The sequence below is a fragment of the Anomaloglossus baeobatrachus genome, chromosome 2 (genome assembly GCF_048569485.1).
Source record: "Anomaloglossus baeobatrachus isolate aAnoBae1 chromosome 2, aAnoBae1.hap1, whole genome shotgun sequence".
Lineage (NCBI taxonomy): Eukaryota > Metazoa > Chordata > Amphibia > Anura > Aromobatidae > Anomaloglossus > Anomaloglossus baeobatrachus.
In genome coordinates this window covers 399146636-399166373 of record NC_134354.1, presented here as the reverse complement: position 1 = coordinate 399166373, position 19738 = coordinate 399146636, and the positions used below count along the sequence as shown (strand labels likewise).

Sequence of the window (19738 nt, the reverse complement as noted above, 5' to 3'; positions counted from 1 at the left end):
TTAATCTGAGCGGTAAACTGTGTAGCGGCAAAGAAGGGAATTTTGTTTACTTACCGTAAATTCCTTTTCGTCTAGCTCCTATTGGGAGACCCAGACAATTGGGTGTATAGCTTCTGCCTCCGGAGGCCACACAAAGTATTACACTTTAAAAAGTGTAACCCCTCCCCTCTGCCTATACACCCTCCCGTGCATCACGGGCTCCTCAGTTTTGGTGCAAAAGCAGGAAGGAGGAAACTTATAAATTGGTCTAAGGTAAATTCAATCCGAAGGATGTTCGGAGAACTGAAAACCATGAACCAAAAGAACAATTCAACATGAACAACATGTGTACACAAAAGAACAAACCGCCCGAAGGGAACAGGGGCGGGTGCTGGGTCTCCCAATAGGAGCTAGAAGAAAAGGAATTTACGGTAAGTAAACAAAATTCCCTTCTTCTTTGTCGCTCCATTGGGAGACCCAGACAATTGGGACGTCCAAAAGCAGTCCCTGGGTGGGTAAAAGAATACCTCGATAAAAAGAGCCGAAAACGACCCCCTCTTACAGGTGGGCAACCGCCACCTGAAGGACTCGCCTACCTAGACTGGCGTCTGCCGAAGCATAGGTATGCACCTGATAGTGTTTCGTGAAAGTGTGCAGACTAGACCAGGTAGCTGCCTGACACACCTGCTGAGCCGTAGCCCGGTGCCGCAATGCCCAGGACGCACCCACGGCTCTGGTAGAATGGGCTTTCAGCCCCGAAGGAAGCGGAAGCCCAGAAGAACGGTAGGCTTCAAGAATCGGTTCCTTGATCCACCGAGCCAAGGTTGACTTGGAAGCCTGCGAACCCTTACGCTGGCCAGCGACAAGGACAAAGAGGGCCTCTGAACGGCGCAGGGGCGCCGTGCGAGACACGTAGAGCCGGAGTGCTCTCACCAGATCTAATGAGTGCAAATCCTTTTCACATTGGTGAATTGGATGAGGGCAAAATGAAGGTAAGGAGATATCCTGATTGAGATGAAAAGGGGATACCACCTTAGGGAGAAATTCCGGGACCGGACGCAGAACCACCTTATCCTGGTGAAAAACCAGGAAGGGGGCTTTGCATGACAGCGCTGCCAGCTCCGACACTCTACGGAGCGATGTAACTGCCACTAGAAATGCCACCTTCTGCGAAAGACGTGATAAAGAGACATCCCGCAGCGGCTCGAAAGGTGGTTTCTGAAGAGCCGTTAGCACCCTGTTAAGGTCCCAGGGTTCCAGCGGACGCTTGTAAGGTGGGACTATGTGGCAAACCCCCTGCAGGAACGTGCGGACCTGCGGAAGCCTGGCTAGACGCTTTTGAAAAAATACGGATAGCGCCGATACTTGTCCCTTGAGAGAGCCGAGAGACAAACCCTTGTCCATTCCGGATTGAAGGAATGAAAGAAAAGCGGGTAAGGCAAAGGGCCAGGGAGTAAAACCATTATCAGAGCACCAGGATAAGAAGATCCTCCAAGACCTGTGATAGATCTTGGCAGACGTTGGTTTCCTGGCCTGTCTCATAGTGGCAATGACATCTTGAGATAACCCTGAGGACGCTAGGAGCCAGGACTCAATGGCCACACAGTCAGGTTGAGGGCCGCAGAATTCAGATGGAAAAACGGCCCTTGTGACAGCAAGTCTGGGCGGTCTGGGAGCGCCCACGGTTGACCCACCGTGAGATGCCACAGATCCGGGTACCACGACCGCCTCGGCCAATCTGGGGCGACGAGAATGGCGCGACGACAGTCTGACCTGATTTTGCACAGCACTCTGGGCAGCATCGCCAGAGGAGGAAATACATAGGGCAGTCGAAACTGCGACCAATCCTGAACTAATGCATCCGCCGCCAGAGCTCTGTGATCTTGAGACCGGGCCATGAATGCCGGGACTTTGTTGTTGTGCCGTGACGCCATGAGATCGACGTCCGGCGTTCCCCAGCGGCGACAGATCTCTCGAAACACGTCTGGGTGAAGAGACCATTCCCCCGCGTCCATGCCCTGTCGACTGAGAAAATCTGCTTCCCAGTTTTCTACGCCCGGGATGTGAACTGCGGAGATGGTGGAAGCTGTGGCTTTCACCCACTGCAGAATCCGTCGGACTTCCTGGAAGGCTTGACGACTGCGAGTGCCACCTTGGTGGTTGATGTATGCGACGGCAGTGGCGTTGTCAGACTGGATCCGGATCTGCCTGCCCTCCAGCCACCGATGAAAGGCCAATAGGGCTAGATACACTGCCTTATCTCCAGAATATTGATCTGAAGGGATGACTCTATCGGAGTCCAGGTTCCCTGAGCCCTGTGGTGGAGAAAAACCGCCCCCCACCCTGACAGGCTCGCGTCCGTGGTGACCACAGCCCAGGTGGGGGGTAGGAAGGATTTTCCCTGCGACAGAGAGTTGGGAAGGAGCTACCACTGAAGTGACGTCTTGGTTGCAAGGGAAAGAGAGACGTTCCTGTCGAGGGAAGTCGACCTCCTGTCATATTTGCGGAGAATGTCCCATTGGAGTGGCCGCAGATGGAATTGCGCGAAGGGCACTGCCTCCATCGCTGCCACCATCTTCCCCAGGAAGTGCATGAGGCGCCTCAAGGGGTGTGACTGACCCCGAAGAAGAGATTGCACCCCTGCCTGCAGCGAAAGCTGTTTGTCCAGCGGTAGCTTGACTACCGCTGACTGTATGAAACTCCATCCCGAGGTAAGTCAGTGTTTGGGTCGGTGTCAACTTGGATTTTGGGAAGTTGATGATCCACCCGAACTGCTGGAGAGTCGCCAGAGCGACGGAAAGGCTGTTTTGACACGCCATCTGAGAGGGTGCCCTGACCAGAAGATCGTCTAAGTAGGGAATCACCGAGTGGCCCTGAGTGTAGGACCGCCACAACAGATGCCATGACCTTGGTGAACACCCGTGGGGCTGTCGCCAGGCCGAAAGGCAATGCCACGAACTGAAGGTGTTCGTCCCCGATGGCGAAACGCAAAAAGCGTTGATGTTCGGGTGCGATCGGCACATGGAGATAAGCATTCTTGATGTCGATCGATGCTAGGAAGTCTCCTTGTGACATCGAAGCGATGACCGAGCAGAGAGATTCCATCCGAAACAGTCTGGTGCTCACATGTCTGTTGAGCAGTTTGAGGTCCAGAACGGGACGGAACGAGCCGTCCTTCTTTGGCACCACAAACAAGTTGGAGTAAAAGCCGCGACCATGTTCCTGGGGGGGAACAGGGATCACAACTCCTTCTGTCTTCAGAGCGTTCACCGCCTGAAAAAGTGCATCGGCTCGCTCGGGGGGCGGAGAGGTTCTGAAGAAACGAGTCGGGGGACGAGAGCTGAACTCTATCCTGTAACCGTGAGACAGAATGTCTCTCACCCATCGGTCTTGAACATGTGGCCACCAGGCGTCGCAAAAGCGGGAGAGCCTGCCACCGACCGAGGATGCGGTTCGGGGATGCCGAGAGTCATGAGGAGGCCGCCTTGGAAGCAGTGCCTCCTGCGGCCTTTTGGGGGCGTGACTTGGACCGCCACGCATAGGAGTTCCAATGGCCTTTCTCCGGCCTACTGGACGAAGAGGATTGGGGCTTGGCGGAGGGACGAAAGGACCGAAACCTCGATTGTATTTTCCATTGCTGAGGTCTCTTCGGTTTGGACTGGGGTAAGGAGGAGTCCTTTCCCTTGGATTCCTTAATAATCTCATCCAATCGTTCGCCAAACAAGCGGTCGCCAGAAAACGGCAAACCGGTTAAGAACCTCTTGGAAGCCGAGTCTGCCTTCCATTCGCGCAGCCACATGGCCCTGCGGACTGCCACAGAGTTAGCGGATGCCACCGCTGTACGGCTAGCAGAGTCTAGAACTGCGTTCATGGCGTAGGAAGAAAAAGCTGACGCCTGAGAAGTCAAAGACGCAACCTGCGGAGCAGAATTACGTGTGACTACATTAATCTCAGCCAGACAAGCTGAGATAGCTTGGAGTGCCCACACGGCTGCAAAAGCCGAGGCAAAAGACGCGCCCATGGCTTCATAGATGGATTTCACCAGGAGCTCTATCTGCCTGTCAGTGGCATCCTTTAGCGATGAGCCATCTGCAACCGATACCACAGATCTAGCCGCCAATCTAGAGACTGGGGGATCCACCTTGGGACATTGAGCCCAACCCTTAACAACGTCAGAGGGGAAGGAGTAACGTGTGTCAGTAAGGCGCTTAGTAAAGCGCTTGTCCGGAACCGCTCTGGGCTTCTGGACAGCATCTCTGAAGTTAGAGTGATCGAAAAACGCACTCCGTGTACGTTTAGGGAACCGAAACTGGTGTTTCTCCTGCTGAGAAGTCGACTCCTCTACAGGTGGCGGCGGGGGAGATATATCTAACACCTGGTTGATGGACGAGATAAGGTCATTTACTATGGCGTCCCCTTCAGGTGTATCAAGATTGAGAGCAACGTCAGGGTCAGAGCCCTGAGCTGCGACGTCCGCCTCGTCCTCCAGAGAGTCCTCAAGCTGGGAACCCGAGCAGCGTGAAGAAGTCGGGGAAGATTCCCAGCGGGCCCGCTTAGCCGGTCTGGGACTGTGGTCCGGGCCGGAGTCCTCCACGTGAGACCTAGGGCCCCCCCTGGGAACGTGCTGCGGCGCGGACAGAGAGAGGCCTGGAGGCGAAGATCCAACAGGGCCCGGGGCCTGTGGAAGGACCGGTCTGGACTGCAAAGCTTCAAGCAGCTTGGCAGACCATTTGTCCATAGACTGAGCCCTGGATTGTGAGAGTGACTCAGAGTTTTTCAGCAAAAACTGCAAACTCTGTCCCTGCCGCTTGGACAGGGGGAGCAAGGGGTTCTACCTGAGCCGAGGGGCCCACTAGTGACCGAGGCTCCGGCTGAGCAAGCAAAACAGGGGTTGAGCATTGCTCACAGTGAGGGTAGGTGGAACCCGCAGGTAACTTAGCCGCACAAGAGGTACAGGTCGCAAAAAATAACCCTGTGCCTTGGCACCCTTGCTCCTTGTGGACGACATGCTGTTGTCTCCTAGGAGAGTGATCACTGAGGGTATATGGGAAAGGGTATACAGCCCGACCGAACAGAAATATATATATCTATATAGTAACTATTCCGGCACCCTAAGGGGACCAGCACCGGGTGACCGGTGTGGCTTACCGACCGCTAAAAAGCGGAGTGTGTGTCCTCCAGATTCCCTGCCTTAGGTCTCCCAGCGTTGCAGAGCTCTTTCCTGGAAATCCTCCACAGGCAGAATGCCAAAAAATGGCTGCCGGAGCTCTCTGGGGAGGAGTGGGGCCGTGGGCGGCGCTAGAAAAGTGCGGGAATCTGGAGTCCCCACAGTGATCAGTGAGGGGGGAGGAAACATACAGGATGCTCCGGCCCTCACAACCGACGTCAGGTCGGCAGTCCCGCCCTTACCCCTGATAGACAGGCCCGGGGGCGGGAGTTTTGCTACTAGGCCGCAATTGAAGCCGGGGACTAAATTTAAGACCGCAGCCGACAAACAGGCGCGGTCGGCGCGGAAGTCCGCCGGCCGTCACAAATAAGCAGCTGCTGCAGCGTCCGGGATGAAGGCGCTCCATGCACATCCCCCATGGGGGTACAGAGTACCTTAGTGATGCAGTGCCCGGTCCCTGAGGATAAATAAACTCCTGTCCGACAGATTCCCACAGGGGCTGCGGAGGGAGCACGGTCCCAGTGAATGGATGACCGCTCAGGATCCCACTTCTCCCAGAGCCGCTAAGGGATGGTGAAGGAGACGGCATGAGGCTCCGGCCTTTGTACCCACAATGGTTACCTCAACCTTAACAGCACCGCCGACGTAGTGGGGTGAGAAGGGAACATGCCGGGGGCCCCGTGGGGGCCCACTTTTCTTCCAACCGATATAACTAAAATGAGAATGCATGAGTGGATGTGTGCCTCCTTCCACACAAAGCATAAAACTGAGGAGCCCGTGATGCACGGGAGGGTGTATAGACAGAGGGGAGGGGTTACACTTTTTAAAGTGTAATACTTTGTGTGGCCTCCGGAGGCAGAAGCTATACACCCAATTGTCTGGGTCTCCCAATGGAGCGACAAAGAAATAGTTCCAAATGACAAATACATTTTTTGGTCTTTGCAACATTTGCGTAAAATGCAGTAACAGGCGATCAAAACATAGCATCTGCGCAAAAATACTACCATTAAAAACATCAGCTCGAGATGCAAAAAATAAGCCAAAACTGAGCCATAGAACCCGAAAAATGTGATTGCGGTGGTCTTGGAATATGTCGCAAAAAGTGTGCCACTTTTTTTTGGACAAACTTCTGATTTTTTTTTTTAACCCCTTAGATAAAAGTAAACCTATACATATTTTGTGTTTACGAACTTGTACCGACCTGAGGCATCACACCGACACATCGGTTTTACCATATAGTGAAAACGGTGAATAAAATACCCCCAAAACTATTGTGCACCTTTTTTTTTGCAATTTTTGGAATTTTTTTTGTAGTTTTGCGGCTCTTGGAAGAAAGGGAGCAAAAAATAAAAACTAAACAAACAAAAACAGAAAATTGCCCTGGGGCGAAGGGGTTAAGATGGAGATCAGTGGCACTCCATGGGTTGCCTAGTGTACTCCTTTATATCCAATTCAATGTAGAACCATGTTGGTGTCTGAATCGTGGACATTCTGAGAAGGTTGTATTTAAATGGATTGCCTAACAAAAACTATACGTGGAGCTAATTGGAGTCCTAAACTGCATTGGCATCATTGCATGCTAGTTGCAGAAAGCTTGTAGACAAAGAATGATGATAGATTACTGGAGCAATTGTGCTCTGCAGGAGATTGAAGGGAAAGAATAGTCTCAAATATTTTTTAAAACAAACAAAAAAAAAACCCCAAAACCTTTTTGATATACTGGGATAGTCAGCTCTATATAGTTATCAAAAAAGTCTACAGAAGATAAAAAAAAAGTTGCAGGCCTCATGCACACATCTATGCCCCTAAACGGGAACAACCAACGTTACAGATACAAACGGGCTCAATGAAATGGCAAAACAAGGCTATTAACTCATTACTGCAAATTTCCTTACATAATGTTCCCACCATCTTTCAGCACATACAGCAAATCAACCGCAAAGAACTTTGATTGCACTATGAGCATTACCACCTTATTATTGTAGAATTATTAAAGTATTGCTTTAAGTGCACCAATCACCAGGATTTTCGCATATAAACTAAAGCCAGTGCTATACTGGCGCTAGCAGGGTGATTCCCTACATACCTTTAGTGGTCAGCTTGTATGCATAGTTTTTGAAATATAGGCAAGTTACAGAAATGTACAGCTTTTTGATTGACAGCAGCTGCCAAATAGCAAAACCCACCCACATATTAGCTATCTATTCTCGCCCCGGTCTGGCCTCTGTAGATGCTAGACTGTATGGGCTCCTTCTAGGCAGGAGTCATTTCTGTCATGTGATAGAGGTGTGTTAGAAATGCAGCCCATACTGTCGAGCACAGGGTTCCCCAACTCCAGTACTCGAGGGCCGCCAACAGTGCATGTTTTCAGGATTTCCTTAGCATTGCATGGGTGTTGGAATCATCAACTGTGCAGGTGATTAAATTATCACATGTGTAATACTAAGGAAATCCAGAAAATATGCACTGTTGGCGGCCCTTGAGGACTGGAATTGGGGACCCATGGTAGCATCTACAGAGGCCAGGCAGCAGACAGGGACGGGAAGAGATCGCAAAACCTGATCCACATTAGATATTCGGCAGCTGCTGCCAATCAAAAAGCTGTACATTTCTGTAACTTTACTTGTCTGTATTTCAAAAACTATACGTCCAATCTGACAACTAAAGGTATGTATAGAATCAGCCTGATAGTGCCCGTATAAGCACTGGCTTTAGGTTATATAGGAAAATACTGGTGATAGGTTAGCTTTAACCCCTGCCTGACTGGGCAATTTTCCTCCCCTTCTTCCAAGAGCTATATCTTTTTTTTTTTTCCGTTCACATAATTGTATGAGTGTTTTATTTTTGCGAGACAACTTGCAGTTTTGAATTACATTAAATTTTATTACTTCACTTATTCAACAATAGGCTAAAAAAAAAAAAAAAAATCCAAGTGTGGCGAAACTGAGCAAAAAATGCAATTCCACAACTTTGTTTTTGGGTGGTGCTGGGTTCGAAGGTTTATTTTCACAGCATTCATTGTGCAGTAAAAACTACCTGGCGATATGATTCTGTAAATACAATTACGGCGAAATCCAATTTGTATATCTTCTTTGTTTAATCATTTCTTAGTCAATGCACCTGTTAAGGATAGATTTTTGCCCCCTCAAGTAAGACTTTTCTTGATACCATTTTGGATTAAATAAGTCTTGTTTTTTTTTTCTTTTTTGTATAAAGGGAATTTTGTTACTTACCGTAAATTCCTTTTCTTCTAGCTCTTATTGGGAGACCCAGACGATTGGGTGTATAGCACTGCCTCCGGAGGCCACACAAAGCAATTACACTAAAAAGTGTAAGGCCCCTCCCCTTCTGGCTATACACCCCCAGTGGGATCACTGGCTCACCAGTTTTAGTGCAAAAGCAAGAAGGAGGAAAGCCAATAACTGGTTTAAACAAATTCTCTCCGAGTAACATCGGAGAACTGAAAACCGTTCAACATGAACAACATGTGTACCCGCAAACAAACCAAAAATCCCGAAGGACAACAGGGCGGGTGCTGGGTCTCCCAATAAGAGCTAGAAGAAAAGGAATTTACGGTAAGTAACAAAATTCCCTTCTTCTTCAGCGCTCTATTGGGAGACCCAGACGATTGGGACGTCCAAAAGCTGTCCCTGGGTGGGTAAAGAAATACCTCATGTTAGAGCTGCAAGACAGCCCTCCCCTACGGGGAGGCAACTGCCGCCTGCAGGACTCTTCTACCTAGGCTGGCGTCCGCCGAAGCATAGGTATGCACCTGATAATGTTTGGTGAAAGTGTGCAGACTCGACCAGGTAGCTGCCTGGCACACCTGTTGAGCCGTAGCCTGGTGTCGTAATGCCCAGGATGCACCCACGGCTCTGGTAGAATGGGCCTTCAGCCCTGATGGAACCGGAAGCCCAGCAGAACGGTAGGCTTCAAGAATTGGTTCTTTGATCCATCGAGCCAGGGTGGCCTTAGAAGCCTGCGACCCTTTGCGCTGACCAGCGACAAGGACAAAGAGTGCATCCGAACGGCGCAAGGGCGCCGTGCGGGAAATGTAGATTCTGAGTGCTCTCACCAGATCTAACAAATGTAAATCTTTCTCATACCGATGAACTGCATGAGGACAAAACGAAGGCAAAGAGATATCCTGATTAAGATGAAAAGAGGATACCACCTTCGGGAGAAACTCCTGAATGGGGCGCAGCACAACCTTGTCCTGGTGGAAGACCAGGAAGGGAGCCTTGGATGATAGTGCTGCCAGCTCAGACACTCTCCGAAGAGATGTGATCGCTACCAGAAAAGCCACTTTCTGTGATAGTCTAGAAAGTGAAACCTCCCTCAGAGGCTCGAAGGGCGGCTTCTGGAGGGCAACTAGTACCCTGTTCAGATCCCATGGATCTAACGGCCGCTTGTACGGGGGTACGATATGGCAAACCCCCTGTAGGAACGTGCGCACCTTAGGAAGGCGTGCCAAACGCCTCTGAAAAAAGACGGATAGCGCCGAGACCTGACCTTTAAGGGAGCCGAGCGACAAACCTTTTTCTAACCCAGATTGCAGGAAAGAAAGAAAGGTAGGCAATGCAAATGGCCAGGGAGACACTCCCTGAGCAGAGGACCAGGATAAGAATATCCTCCACGTTCTGTGGTAGATCTTAGCGGACGTGGGCTTCCTAGCCTGTCTCATGGTGGCAACGACCCCTTGGGACAATCCTGAAGACGCTAGGATCCAGGACTCAATGGCCACACAGTCAGGTTCAGGGCCGCAGAATTCCGATGGAAAAACGGCCCTTGGGACAGTAAGTCTGGTCGGTCTGGGAGTGCCCACGGTTGGCCGACCGTGAGCTGCCACAGATCCGGATACCACGCCCTCCTCGGCCAGTCTGGGGCGACAAGTATGACGCGGCTGCAATCGGATCTGATCTTGCGTAGCACTCTGGGCAAGAGTGCCAGAGGTGGAAACACATAAGGGAGCCGGAACTGCGACCAATCTTGCACTAGGGCGTCTGCCGCCAGCGCTCTTTGATCGCGAGACCGTGCCATGAAGGTTGGGACCTTGTTGTTGTGCCGTGACGCCATTAGGTCGACGTCCGGCACCCCCCAGCGGCGACAGATGTCCTGAAACACGTCTGGGTGAAGGGACCATTCCCCTGCGTCCATGCCCTGGCGACTGAGGAAGTCTGCTTCCCAGTTTTCTACGCCGGGGATGTGAACTGCGGATATGGTGGAGGCTGTGGCTTCCACCCACATCAGAATCCGCCGGACTTCCTGGAAGGCTTGCCGACTGCGTGTCCCCCCTTGGTGGTTGATGTATGCCACCGCTGTGGAGTTGTCCGACTGAATTCGGATCTGCCTTCCTTCCAGCCACTGCTGGAAGGCTAGTAGGGCAAGATACACTGCTCTGATTTCCAGAACATTGATCTGAAGGGTGGACTCCTGCCGAGTCCACGTACCCTGAGCCCTGTGGTGGAGAAAGACTGCTCCCCACCCTGACAGACTCGCGTCTGTCGTGACCACCGCCCAAGACGGTGGTAGGAAGGATCTTCCCTGTGATAATGAGGTGGGAAGAAGCCACCACTGCAGAGAGTCTTTGGCCGTCTGGGAAAGGGAGACTTTCCTGTCCAGGGATGTTGACTTCCCGTCCCATTGGCGGAGAATGTCCCATTGAAGTGGACGCAGATGAAACTGCGCAAACGGAACCGCCTCTATTGCCGCCACCATCTTCCCGAGGAAGTGCATGAGGCGTCTTAAGGAGTGCGACTGACTTTGAAGGAGAGCCTGCACCCCAGTCTGTAGAGACCGCTGCTTGTCCAGCGGAAGCTTCACTATCGCTGAGAGAGTATGAAACTCCATGCCAAGATACGTTAGTGATTGGGTCGGTGACAGATTTGACTTTGGGAAGTTGATGATCCACCCGAACGCCTGGAGAGTCTCCAGTGCAACATTCAGGCTGAGTTGGCATGCCTCTTGAGAGGGTGCCTTGACCAGTAGATCGTCCAAGTAAGGGATCACAGAGTGTCCGTGAGAGTGCAAGACTGCTACCAGTGCCGCCATGATCTTGGTGAACACCCGAGGGGCTGTCGCCCGACCAAATGGTAGAGCTACGAACTGAAGATGGTCGTCTCCTATCACGAAGCGTAGAAAGCGTTGGTGCTCTGTAGCAATCGGTACGTGGAGATAAGCATCTTTGATGTCTATTGATGCTATGAAATCTCCTTGAGACATTGAGGCAATGACTGAGCGGAGGGATTCCATCCGGAACCGCCTGGCGTTCACATGCTTGTTGAGCAGTTTTAGGTCCAGAACAGGACGGAAGGAGCCGTCCTTTTTTGGAACCACAAAGAGATTGGAGTAAAATCCTCGCCCCCGTTCCTGAGGGGGGACAGGGATCACGACTCCTTCTGCTCTTAGAGAGTCCACCGCCTGCAGCAGGGCATCTGCTCGGTTGGGGTGTGGGGAGGTTCTGAAGAACCGAAGTGGAGGTCGAGAACTGAACTCGATTCTGTACCCGCGAGACAAAATGTCTGTTACCCACCGGTCTTTGACCTGTGACAGCCAAATGTCGCAAAAGCGGGAGAGCCTGCCACCGACCGAGGATGCGGAGGGAGGAGGCCGAAAGTTATGAGGTAGCCGCTTTGGAAGCGGTTCCTCCATTTGCTTTCCTGGGGCGTGAGTGAGCCCGCCAGGAATCTGAGCTCCCTTGTTCTTTCTGAGTCCTTTTGGACGAGGAGAATTGGGCCTTGCCCGAGCCTCGAAAGGACCGAAACCTCGACTGCCACTTTTTCTGTTGAGGTTTACTTGCTCTGGGCTGTGGTAAGGAAGAGTCCTTACCCTTGGACTGTTTTATGATTTCAGCCAATGGCTCACCAAACAGTCTGTCTCTAGATAATGGCAAGCTGGTTAAGCATTTTTTGGAACCAGCATCTGCTTTCCAGTCCTTTAACCACAAGGCTCTGCGCAAAACCACAGAATTGGCGGACGCCATAGCGGTACGGCTCGTAGATTCTAGGACAGCATTGATAGCATAGGTCGCAAACGCAGACATTTGCGAAGTTAGGGACGCCACCTGCGGCACTGCTGGATGTATGATAGCATCCACCTGTGCTAAACCAGCTGAAATAGCTTGGAGTGCCCACACGGCCGCGAATGCTGGAGCAAACGACGCGCCGATAGCTTCATAGACAGATTTCAACCAAAGGTCCATCTGTCTGTCGTTGGCATCTTTAAGTGAAGCGCCATCCTCTACTGCGACTATGGATCTAGCCGCAAGCTTGGAAATTGGGGGATCCACCTTTGGACACTGGGTCCAGCGTTTGGCCACCTCAGAGGGAAAAGGATAACGGGTATCCTTAGAACGTTTAGAGAAACGCTTGTCTGGATGAGCGTCGTGTTTCTGGATCGATTCTCTGAAGTCAGAGTGGTCCAAAAAAGCACTTAATTTACGCTTGGGATACAGGAAATGGAACTTCTCCTGCTGTGCAGCTGCCTCCTCTGCAGAAGGGGCTGGGGGAGAAATATCCAACAGTCTATTAATTGCCGATATAAGGTCATTAACCATGGCGTCACCATCAGGGGCATCCAGATTGAAAGGAGCCTCAGGATTAGAATCCTGATCACCGTCCTCAGTCTCATCACAGAGAGACTCTTCTCGCTGAGACCCTGAGCAGTGTGATGACGTGGAGGGTCTTTCCCAGCGAGCTCGCTTAGGCTGCCTGGGACTGTCATCTGAGTCAGAGACTTCAGCCTGTGATGCTTGAGACCCCCTTGAAGTACGGATTAGTTCCAACTGAGGGGGACCGGAGAGCATAGACACAGCAGTGTCCATGGTCTGAGTAACTGGCCTGGACTGCAAGGTCTCCAGGATTTTTGACATAGTCACAGACATTTTATCAGCAAAAACTGCAAAGTCTGTCCCCGTCACCGGGGCAGGGTTCACAGGCGTCTCTGCCTGGGCCACTACCACCATAGGCTCTGGCTGACGGAGTGCCACTGGGACTGAACATTGCATACAATGTGAGTCTTTGGAGCCTGCCGGTAGATCAGCCCCACATGCAGTACAAACAGTGTACACAGCCTGTGCCTTGGCACCCTTGCGTTTTGCGGATGACATGTTGCTGCCTCCTCAGAGCAGTACAGGGTGTCCAGCCAAGAAGCGACCTTACAGTGCAACTATATATATATATGGTACTAAGAAAAAAGTACACTAATATAACACTGAGGCACTAGTGGGGCCAGCACTAAAGTGCAGCTTACCGCCCGCTTAGGAGCGGGTTTGTGGTCGCCGAAATCCCTTTAGTCTGGGTCTCCCAGAGCCTGCTGCCTTTCCCCAGCCAGACCGCATGTGTAATGGCTGCCGGCGTCCTTGTGGAGAGGGGGGGCGGGCCCTGGGCGTATACAGACGAAGAGCGGGAAGCCTGCTTCCCACTGTGCCTAGTGAGAGGGCTGGAGCATGTAAATAAAGCTCCAGCCCTCGGCGCTGCCAATTGAGCAGCGTCTCTCCCCTACCCTGATTGACAGGGTGGGGGCGGGAACGACGCGGCGCTAGGCCGCAGAAGCCGGGGGCTAAAGTTAGAAGCGCCGCCGCCGTAAAAGCGCGGTCGGCGCAAAGTCCCCGGCGCACCACAAGTCGCAGCTGCGCCGCCGCTCCAGTAGCGGTCGGCGCAGTAGTTCCCAACATGTAACGTCACTCAGCAAAGCTGCAGTGACCTAACCCCAGCGCACAGCGCTACTGTCCCCGGCGCACTATAACGCTCAGCAAGCCTTGAGAGTGTCCGTGCCTGCCGGGGACACAGAGTACCTGAAAGTTGCAGGGCCTTGTCCCTGAACGGCACTCCCGCTCCAAATCCAGCAGGTTCTCTGGGTCTGTGGATGGAGCCCGGCCTCAGGGCTTGGAGGCCGGTAAGATCCCACTTCCACAGAGCCCTCCAGGGGATGTGGAAGGAAAACAGCATGTGGGCTCCAGCCTCTGTACCAGCAATAGGTACCTCAACCTTACAAGCACCACCGCGGGTGAGAAGGGAGCATGCTGGGGGCCCCATATGGGCCCTCTTTTCTTCCATCCGATATAGCCAGCAGCTACTGCTGACTACAAACAGTGGAGCTATGCGTGGATGTCTGACCTCCTTCGCACAAAGCAGAAAACTGGTGAGCCAGTGATCCCACTGGGGGTGTATTGCCAGAAGGGGAGGGGCCTTACACTTTTTAGTGTAATTGCTTTGTGTGGCCTCCGGAGGCAGTGCTATACACCCAATCGTCTGGGTCTCCCAATAGAGCGCTGAAGAAAAATAAATTAAGTCTGGTATTTCAATGTTTCTTATGGTCTTGACACACGGAGTTTGCTGCACTCCCGTGTTATATTAAGGATACTACAATTGAAAAACAAATATATACATATATATATATACATATATACATATATATACATATATATATATATATATATATATACATATATATACATATATATATATATATATATATATATACACATACATATACATACATACATACATACATACATATATCATTTTTTTATACAAATAGAATGAGTACTCTCAATTACCTAGAGGATGTGGCTTCCTGCACAGAAGGTTCCTTAACCTTAAGTGATGGTTCAGGTTCTGGTACTTCCGGCTCTCTCTTTTCAGACACTGGAGAAGGACTTGGACTTTTTGTCTTGTGCCGTGGAGAATGAGAGTGGCTTCTCTTCCTCTCTCTTCTGCTAGGAGACCTCCTGCGTGGTGAGGATGACCTCCTCCTTGGTGAGGACGATCTAGATTTTCGTCTACATAAAGGAGGCAAGGCAATTTTATACCAGGCAAGCATTATAAGCCAAAAATAAAAACTGAAGAACTTGGCACTTCAAGATAGATTAAAAAAAAAAAATTTGGGAATTTTTATTTTAGAAAAGTGCTCTTTCTACAGAAAATGTATGCATATACCTTAGTGCTGCAACTATAACTTTCCTTGCAATATAAATTCCTTTCATTGTACTGCTCAAGCCATATTAGATGAAGGTCTGATTAGAGGCTGAAACCTTATGCATGTACATTAGACTATTCAAAATATAAGTTCCCATTTTTTTGCATCTATCCTGGAGTGCCAAGATCTTCATTTTTGTTATATTGGTAGTGGAAATCTACTTGAGCACTCAGCCATTTGGAGCCCTAGAAGCAAGCAACAAAAGAATTACAAATCACCTTCGTGGACTTCTAGATCGATCTCTTTTGTCTCGATCATCTTTATCTCTTCTATCTTTTTCATCATCTTGCTTCTTTAGAGATGCCAATTTCTCCTGCTCAATCTAAAAGACAAAAAGTAACCATTTCAGTGATTTTATATGCGAGAATAAATCAATCATAAATAATGTTAAAAAAGAGAATTTTGTTTACTTACCGTAAATTCTTTTTCTTATAGTTCCGTATTGGGAGACCCAGACAATGGGTGTTTAGCTTCTGCCTCCGGAGGACACAAAGTACTACACTTAAAAGTGTAGCTCCTCCCTCTGAGCTTATACACCCCCTGGAGAACCAGATCTAGCCAGTTTAGTGCAAAAGCTGAAGGAGAATAGCCACCCACAAGTAAAAACAGAGCAAGAACAGGAACAACCGGAGACTCTGTCCATGACAACAGCCGGTGATAACACGCGGAACAAGAAATTGCCAACAGGGAGGGTGCTGGGTCTCCCAATACGGAACTATAAGAAAAAGAATTTACGGTAAGTACACAAAATTCTCTTTTTCTTTATCGTTCTATGGGAGACCCAGACAATGGGACGTCTCAAAGCAGTCCATGGGTGGGAATAAACAAAAAAACTAAGAAGTAGGCGGAGCCTAACTTCACAAATGGGCGACAGCCGCCTGAAGGATGCGTCTGCCCAAGCTCGCATCTGCCGAAGCATGAGCATGCACTTGGTAGTGCTTTGAAAAGGTATGCAGCCTAGTCCAAGTGGCAGCCTGACAGACTTGCTGAGCCGTAGCCTGGTGCCTGAAAGCCCAAGAGGCACCGACAGCTCTGGTCGAGTGTGCCTTGATCCCCGGCGGGGGAGGCACCTGAGAACACTGGTAGGCATCCGAAATGGTCGACCTAATCCAATGGGCTAAGGTCGGCTTAGAAGCAGAGAGGCCCTTACGCCGACCTGTGGTTAGCACAAAAAGAGAGGTGCACCGCCCAAGAGCAGCGGTGCGAGACACATAGATCCGGAGAGCACGCACCAGATCCAGAGTATGCAACGCTTTTTCAAAAGCGATGAACAGGAGCCGGACAAAAAGGAAGGTAGGGTAATGTCCTGGTTAAGGTGGAAAGGAGAGACCACCTTAGGAAGAAAGTCCGGAGTCGGACGGAGAACCACCTTGTCTTGATGAAAAACCAAAAAAGGTGACTCAGAAGAGAGCGCAGCCAAATCAGAGACTCTCCTGAGGGAAGTTATGACCACTAGAAAGACCACTTTCTGTGAAAGACGAAACAAAGAAACCTCCCTAAGAGGCTCAAAGGGGGGTTTCTGCAAAACCGTGAGAACCAAATTGAGGTCCCAGGGATCCAAGGGCCGCCGGTAAGGCGGAATGATGTGAGATGCGCCCTGCATGAAGGTGCGGACCTGAGCCAGCCGGGCGATACGCCGCTGGAAAAGCACTGACAGAGCCGAGACTTGTCCCTTGAGAGAGTTGAGGGACAGTCCCAGCTGCAGACCGGACGGACAGAAGGGTCGGCAAGGAAAAAGGCCAGGGAGGATGGCCGGAAGAGCGACACCAGGACAGGAAAATTTTCCAAGTCCTGTGATAGATCTTGGCAGAGGAAGACTTACGGGCCCGAGTCATAGTGGAGATGACTTCAGGAGGGATACCAGAAGCCGTCAAGATCCAGGACTCAAGAGCCACGCCGTCAATCTGAGAGCCGCAGAATTCGGGCGGAAAAACGGACCTTGTGAGAGAAGGTCTGGACGGTCCGGAAGATGCCACAGCACCTCTACGGACAGATGGAGCAGGTCTGGGTACCAAGCTCGCCTGGGCCAGTCCGGTGAAATGAGGATGACTCGACGGCCCTCCAGTCTGATCTTGCGCAGAACTCTGGGCAAGAGAGCTAGAGGGGGAAACACGTAGGACAGACGAAACTGGGACCAGTCTTGAACCAGAGCGTCCGCGGCGAAGGCCTGAGGATCGTGGGAGCGAGCCACGTAAACCAGAACCTTGTTGTTGTGACGGGATGCCATAAGGTCCACGTCCGGAGTGCCCCACTTGCGGCAGATTGACTGAAACACTGCCGGGTGCAGGGACCACTCGCCACTGTCCACGGTTTGGCGGCTGAGATAATCTGCCTCCCAGTTTTCCACGCCTGGAATGTGGACTGCGGAAATGGTGGACTTGGAGTCCTCCACCCATTGAAGGATGCGTTGTACCTCCAACATTGCCAGGCGGCTGCGTGTCCCGCCTTGGTGATTGATGTAGGCAACCGCTGTCGCGTTGTCTGACTGGACTCGAATGTGCTTGCCCGCCAATAGGTGGTGAAAAGCTAGGAGAGCCAGAAGCACGGCTCTGGTTTCCAGCACATTGATCGAGAGAGCTGACTCGGACGGAGTCCAAGTGCCCTGCGCTCGGTGGTGGAGACATACCGCTCCCCAGCCGGATAGACTGGCATCCGTGGTGAGAATCACCCAGGACGGGGCCAGGAAGGAGCGCCCCTGAGACAGAGAGAGGGGCCGAGGCCACCACTGAAGAGAGCTCCTGGTCTGTGGCGACAGAGCCACTAACCTGTGCAAGGAGGAAGGCCGCTTGTCCCAACAGCGGAGAATGTCCAGCTGCAGGGGGCGCAGATGGAACAGCCTCCATTGACGCCACCATCTGACCCAGCACCTGCATCAGGTGCCTGATGGAATAACGGCGGGGCCTCAGCAGAGAGCGCACCGCCAGTTGGAGGGACTGCTGTTTTATTAAGGGCAATTTCACAAGTGCCGGCAGAGTCTCGAACTGCATCCCTAGGTACGCGAGACTCTGGGTAGGAGTCAGAGTGGATTTGGGCAGATTGACAAGCCACCCGAATTGGGCTAGAATGGCGAGAGTGAGCGAGACACTCCGCTGACAGTCTGCGCTGGATGAAGCCCTGACTAGAAGGTCGTCCAGGTAATGTATCACTGCCAACCCCTGGAGGTGCAGAACCGCAACCACTGCTGCCATGACCTTGGTGAATACCCGAGGGGCCGTGGCTAACCCGAAGGGGAGAGCCACGAATTGGAAATGTTCCTCTCCAATTGCAAAACGTAGCCAACGCTGGTGTGAAACTGCAATTGGCACATGCAGATAGGCATCTCTGATGTCGATGGATGTCAGGAAATCCCCTTGGGTCATTGAGGCAATGACTGATCGCAGAGACTCCATGCGAAAATGCCGCACCAGAACATGCTTGTTGAGAAGCTTGAGATCCAGGATGGGCCGGAAGGAACCGTCCTTTTTGGGGACTAGGAAGAGATTTGAGTAGAAACCTCTGAACCGTTCCCGGGCGGGAACCGGAACAATTACTCCGTTGGCCTGCAAGGATGGCACAGCCTGAGAGAAGGCGGCGACCTTGGAGCAGGGGGGAGTTGACAGAAAAGAAGGGAATTTTGTTTACTTACCGTAAATTCCTTTTCTTCTAGCTCCAATTGGGAGACCCAGACAATTGGGTGTATAGCTTCTGCCTCCGGAGGCCACACAAAGTATTACACTTAAAAGTGTAAAGCCCCTCCCCTTCTGCCTATACACCCCCCGTGCATCACGGGCTCCTCAGTTTTGGTGCAAAAGCAAGAAGGAGTAAAAGTTATAAATTGGTTTAAAGTAAATTCAATCCGAAGGAATTTCGGAGAACTGAAACCATTCAACATTAACAACATGTGTACACAAAGAACAACAGCCCGAAGGGAACAGGGGCGGGTGCTGGGTCTCCCAATTGGAGCTAGAAGAAAAGGAATTTACGGTAAGTAAACAAAATTCCCTTCTTTGTCGCTCCATTGGGAGACCCAGACAATTGGGACGTCCAAAAGCAGTCCCTGGGTGGGTAAAATAATACCTCGTAATAGAGCCGTACCACGGCCCTTTCCTACAGGTGGGCAACCGCCGCCTGAAGGACTTGCCTACCTAGGCTGGCATCCGCCGAAGCATAGGTATGCACCTGATAGTGTTTCGTGAAAGTGTGCAGGCTCGACCAGGTAGCCGCCTCACACACCTGCTGAGCCGTAGCCTGGTGCCGCAAAGCCCAGGACGCACCCACGGCTCTGGTAGAATGGGCTTTCAGCCCAGAGGGAACCGGAAGCCCAGAAGATCGATAAGCTTCGAGAATTGGTTCCTTGATCCACCGACCCAGGGTTGATTTCGACGCCTGTGACCCTTTACGCTGGCCAGCGACAAGGACAAAGAGTGCATCCGAACGGCGCAGGGGCGCCGTACGAGAAATGTAGAGTCTGAGTGCTCTCACCAGATCTAACAAGTGCAGATCCTTTTCACACTGGTGAACTGGATGAGGACAAAAAGAGGGTAAGGAGATATCCTGATTGAGATGAAAGGGGGATACCACCTTAGGTAGAAATTCCGGAACCGGACGCAGAACCACCTTGTCCTGGTGAAACAC

At 51.3% G+C, this 19738-nt stretch overlaps 1 protein-coding gene across 4 annotated transcripts in view; it reads right to left on the bottom strand.

The window, feature by feature from the left end:
- SRRM1 (serine and arginine repetitive matrix 1) overlaps window positions 1-19738 on the bottom strand; it is a 165785-nt gene that overhangs the window by 78069 nt on the left and 67978 nt on the right. For all 4 annotated transcript variants that reach the window (XM_075336082.1, XM_075336083.1, XM_075336084.1 and 1 more), the window contains 2 exons: window positions 15343-15446; window positions 14706-14927 (listed from right to left, as the gene is read on the bottom strand). In XM_075336082.1, the coding sequence (XP_075192197.1) occupies window positions 14706-14927; window positions 15343-15446 (326 nt within the window). The remainder of the gene's footprint in view (window positions 1-14705; window positions 14928-15342; window positions 15447-19738) is intronic.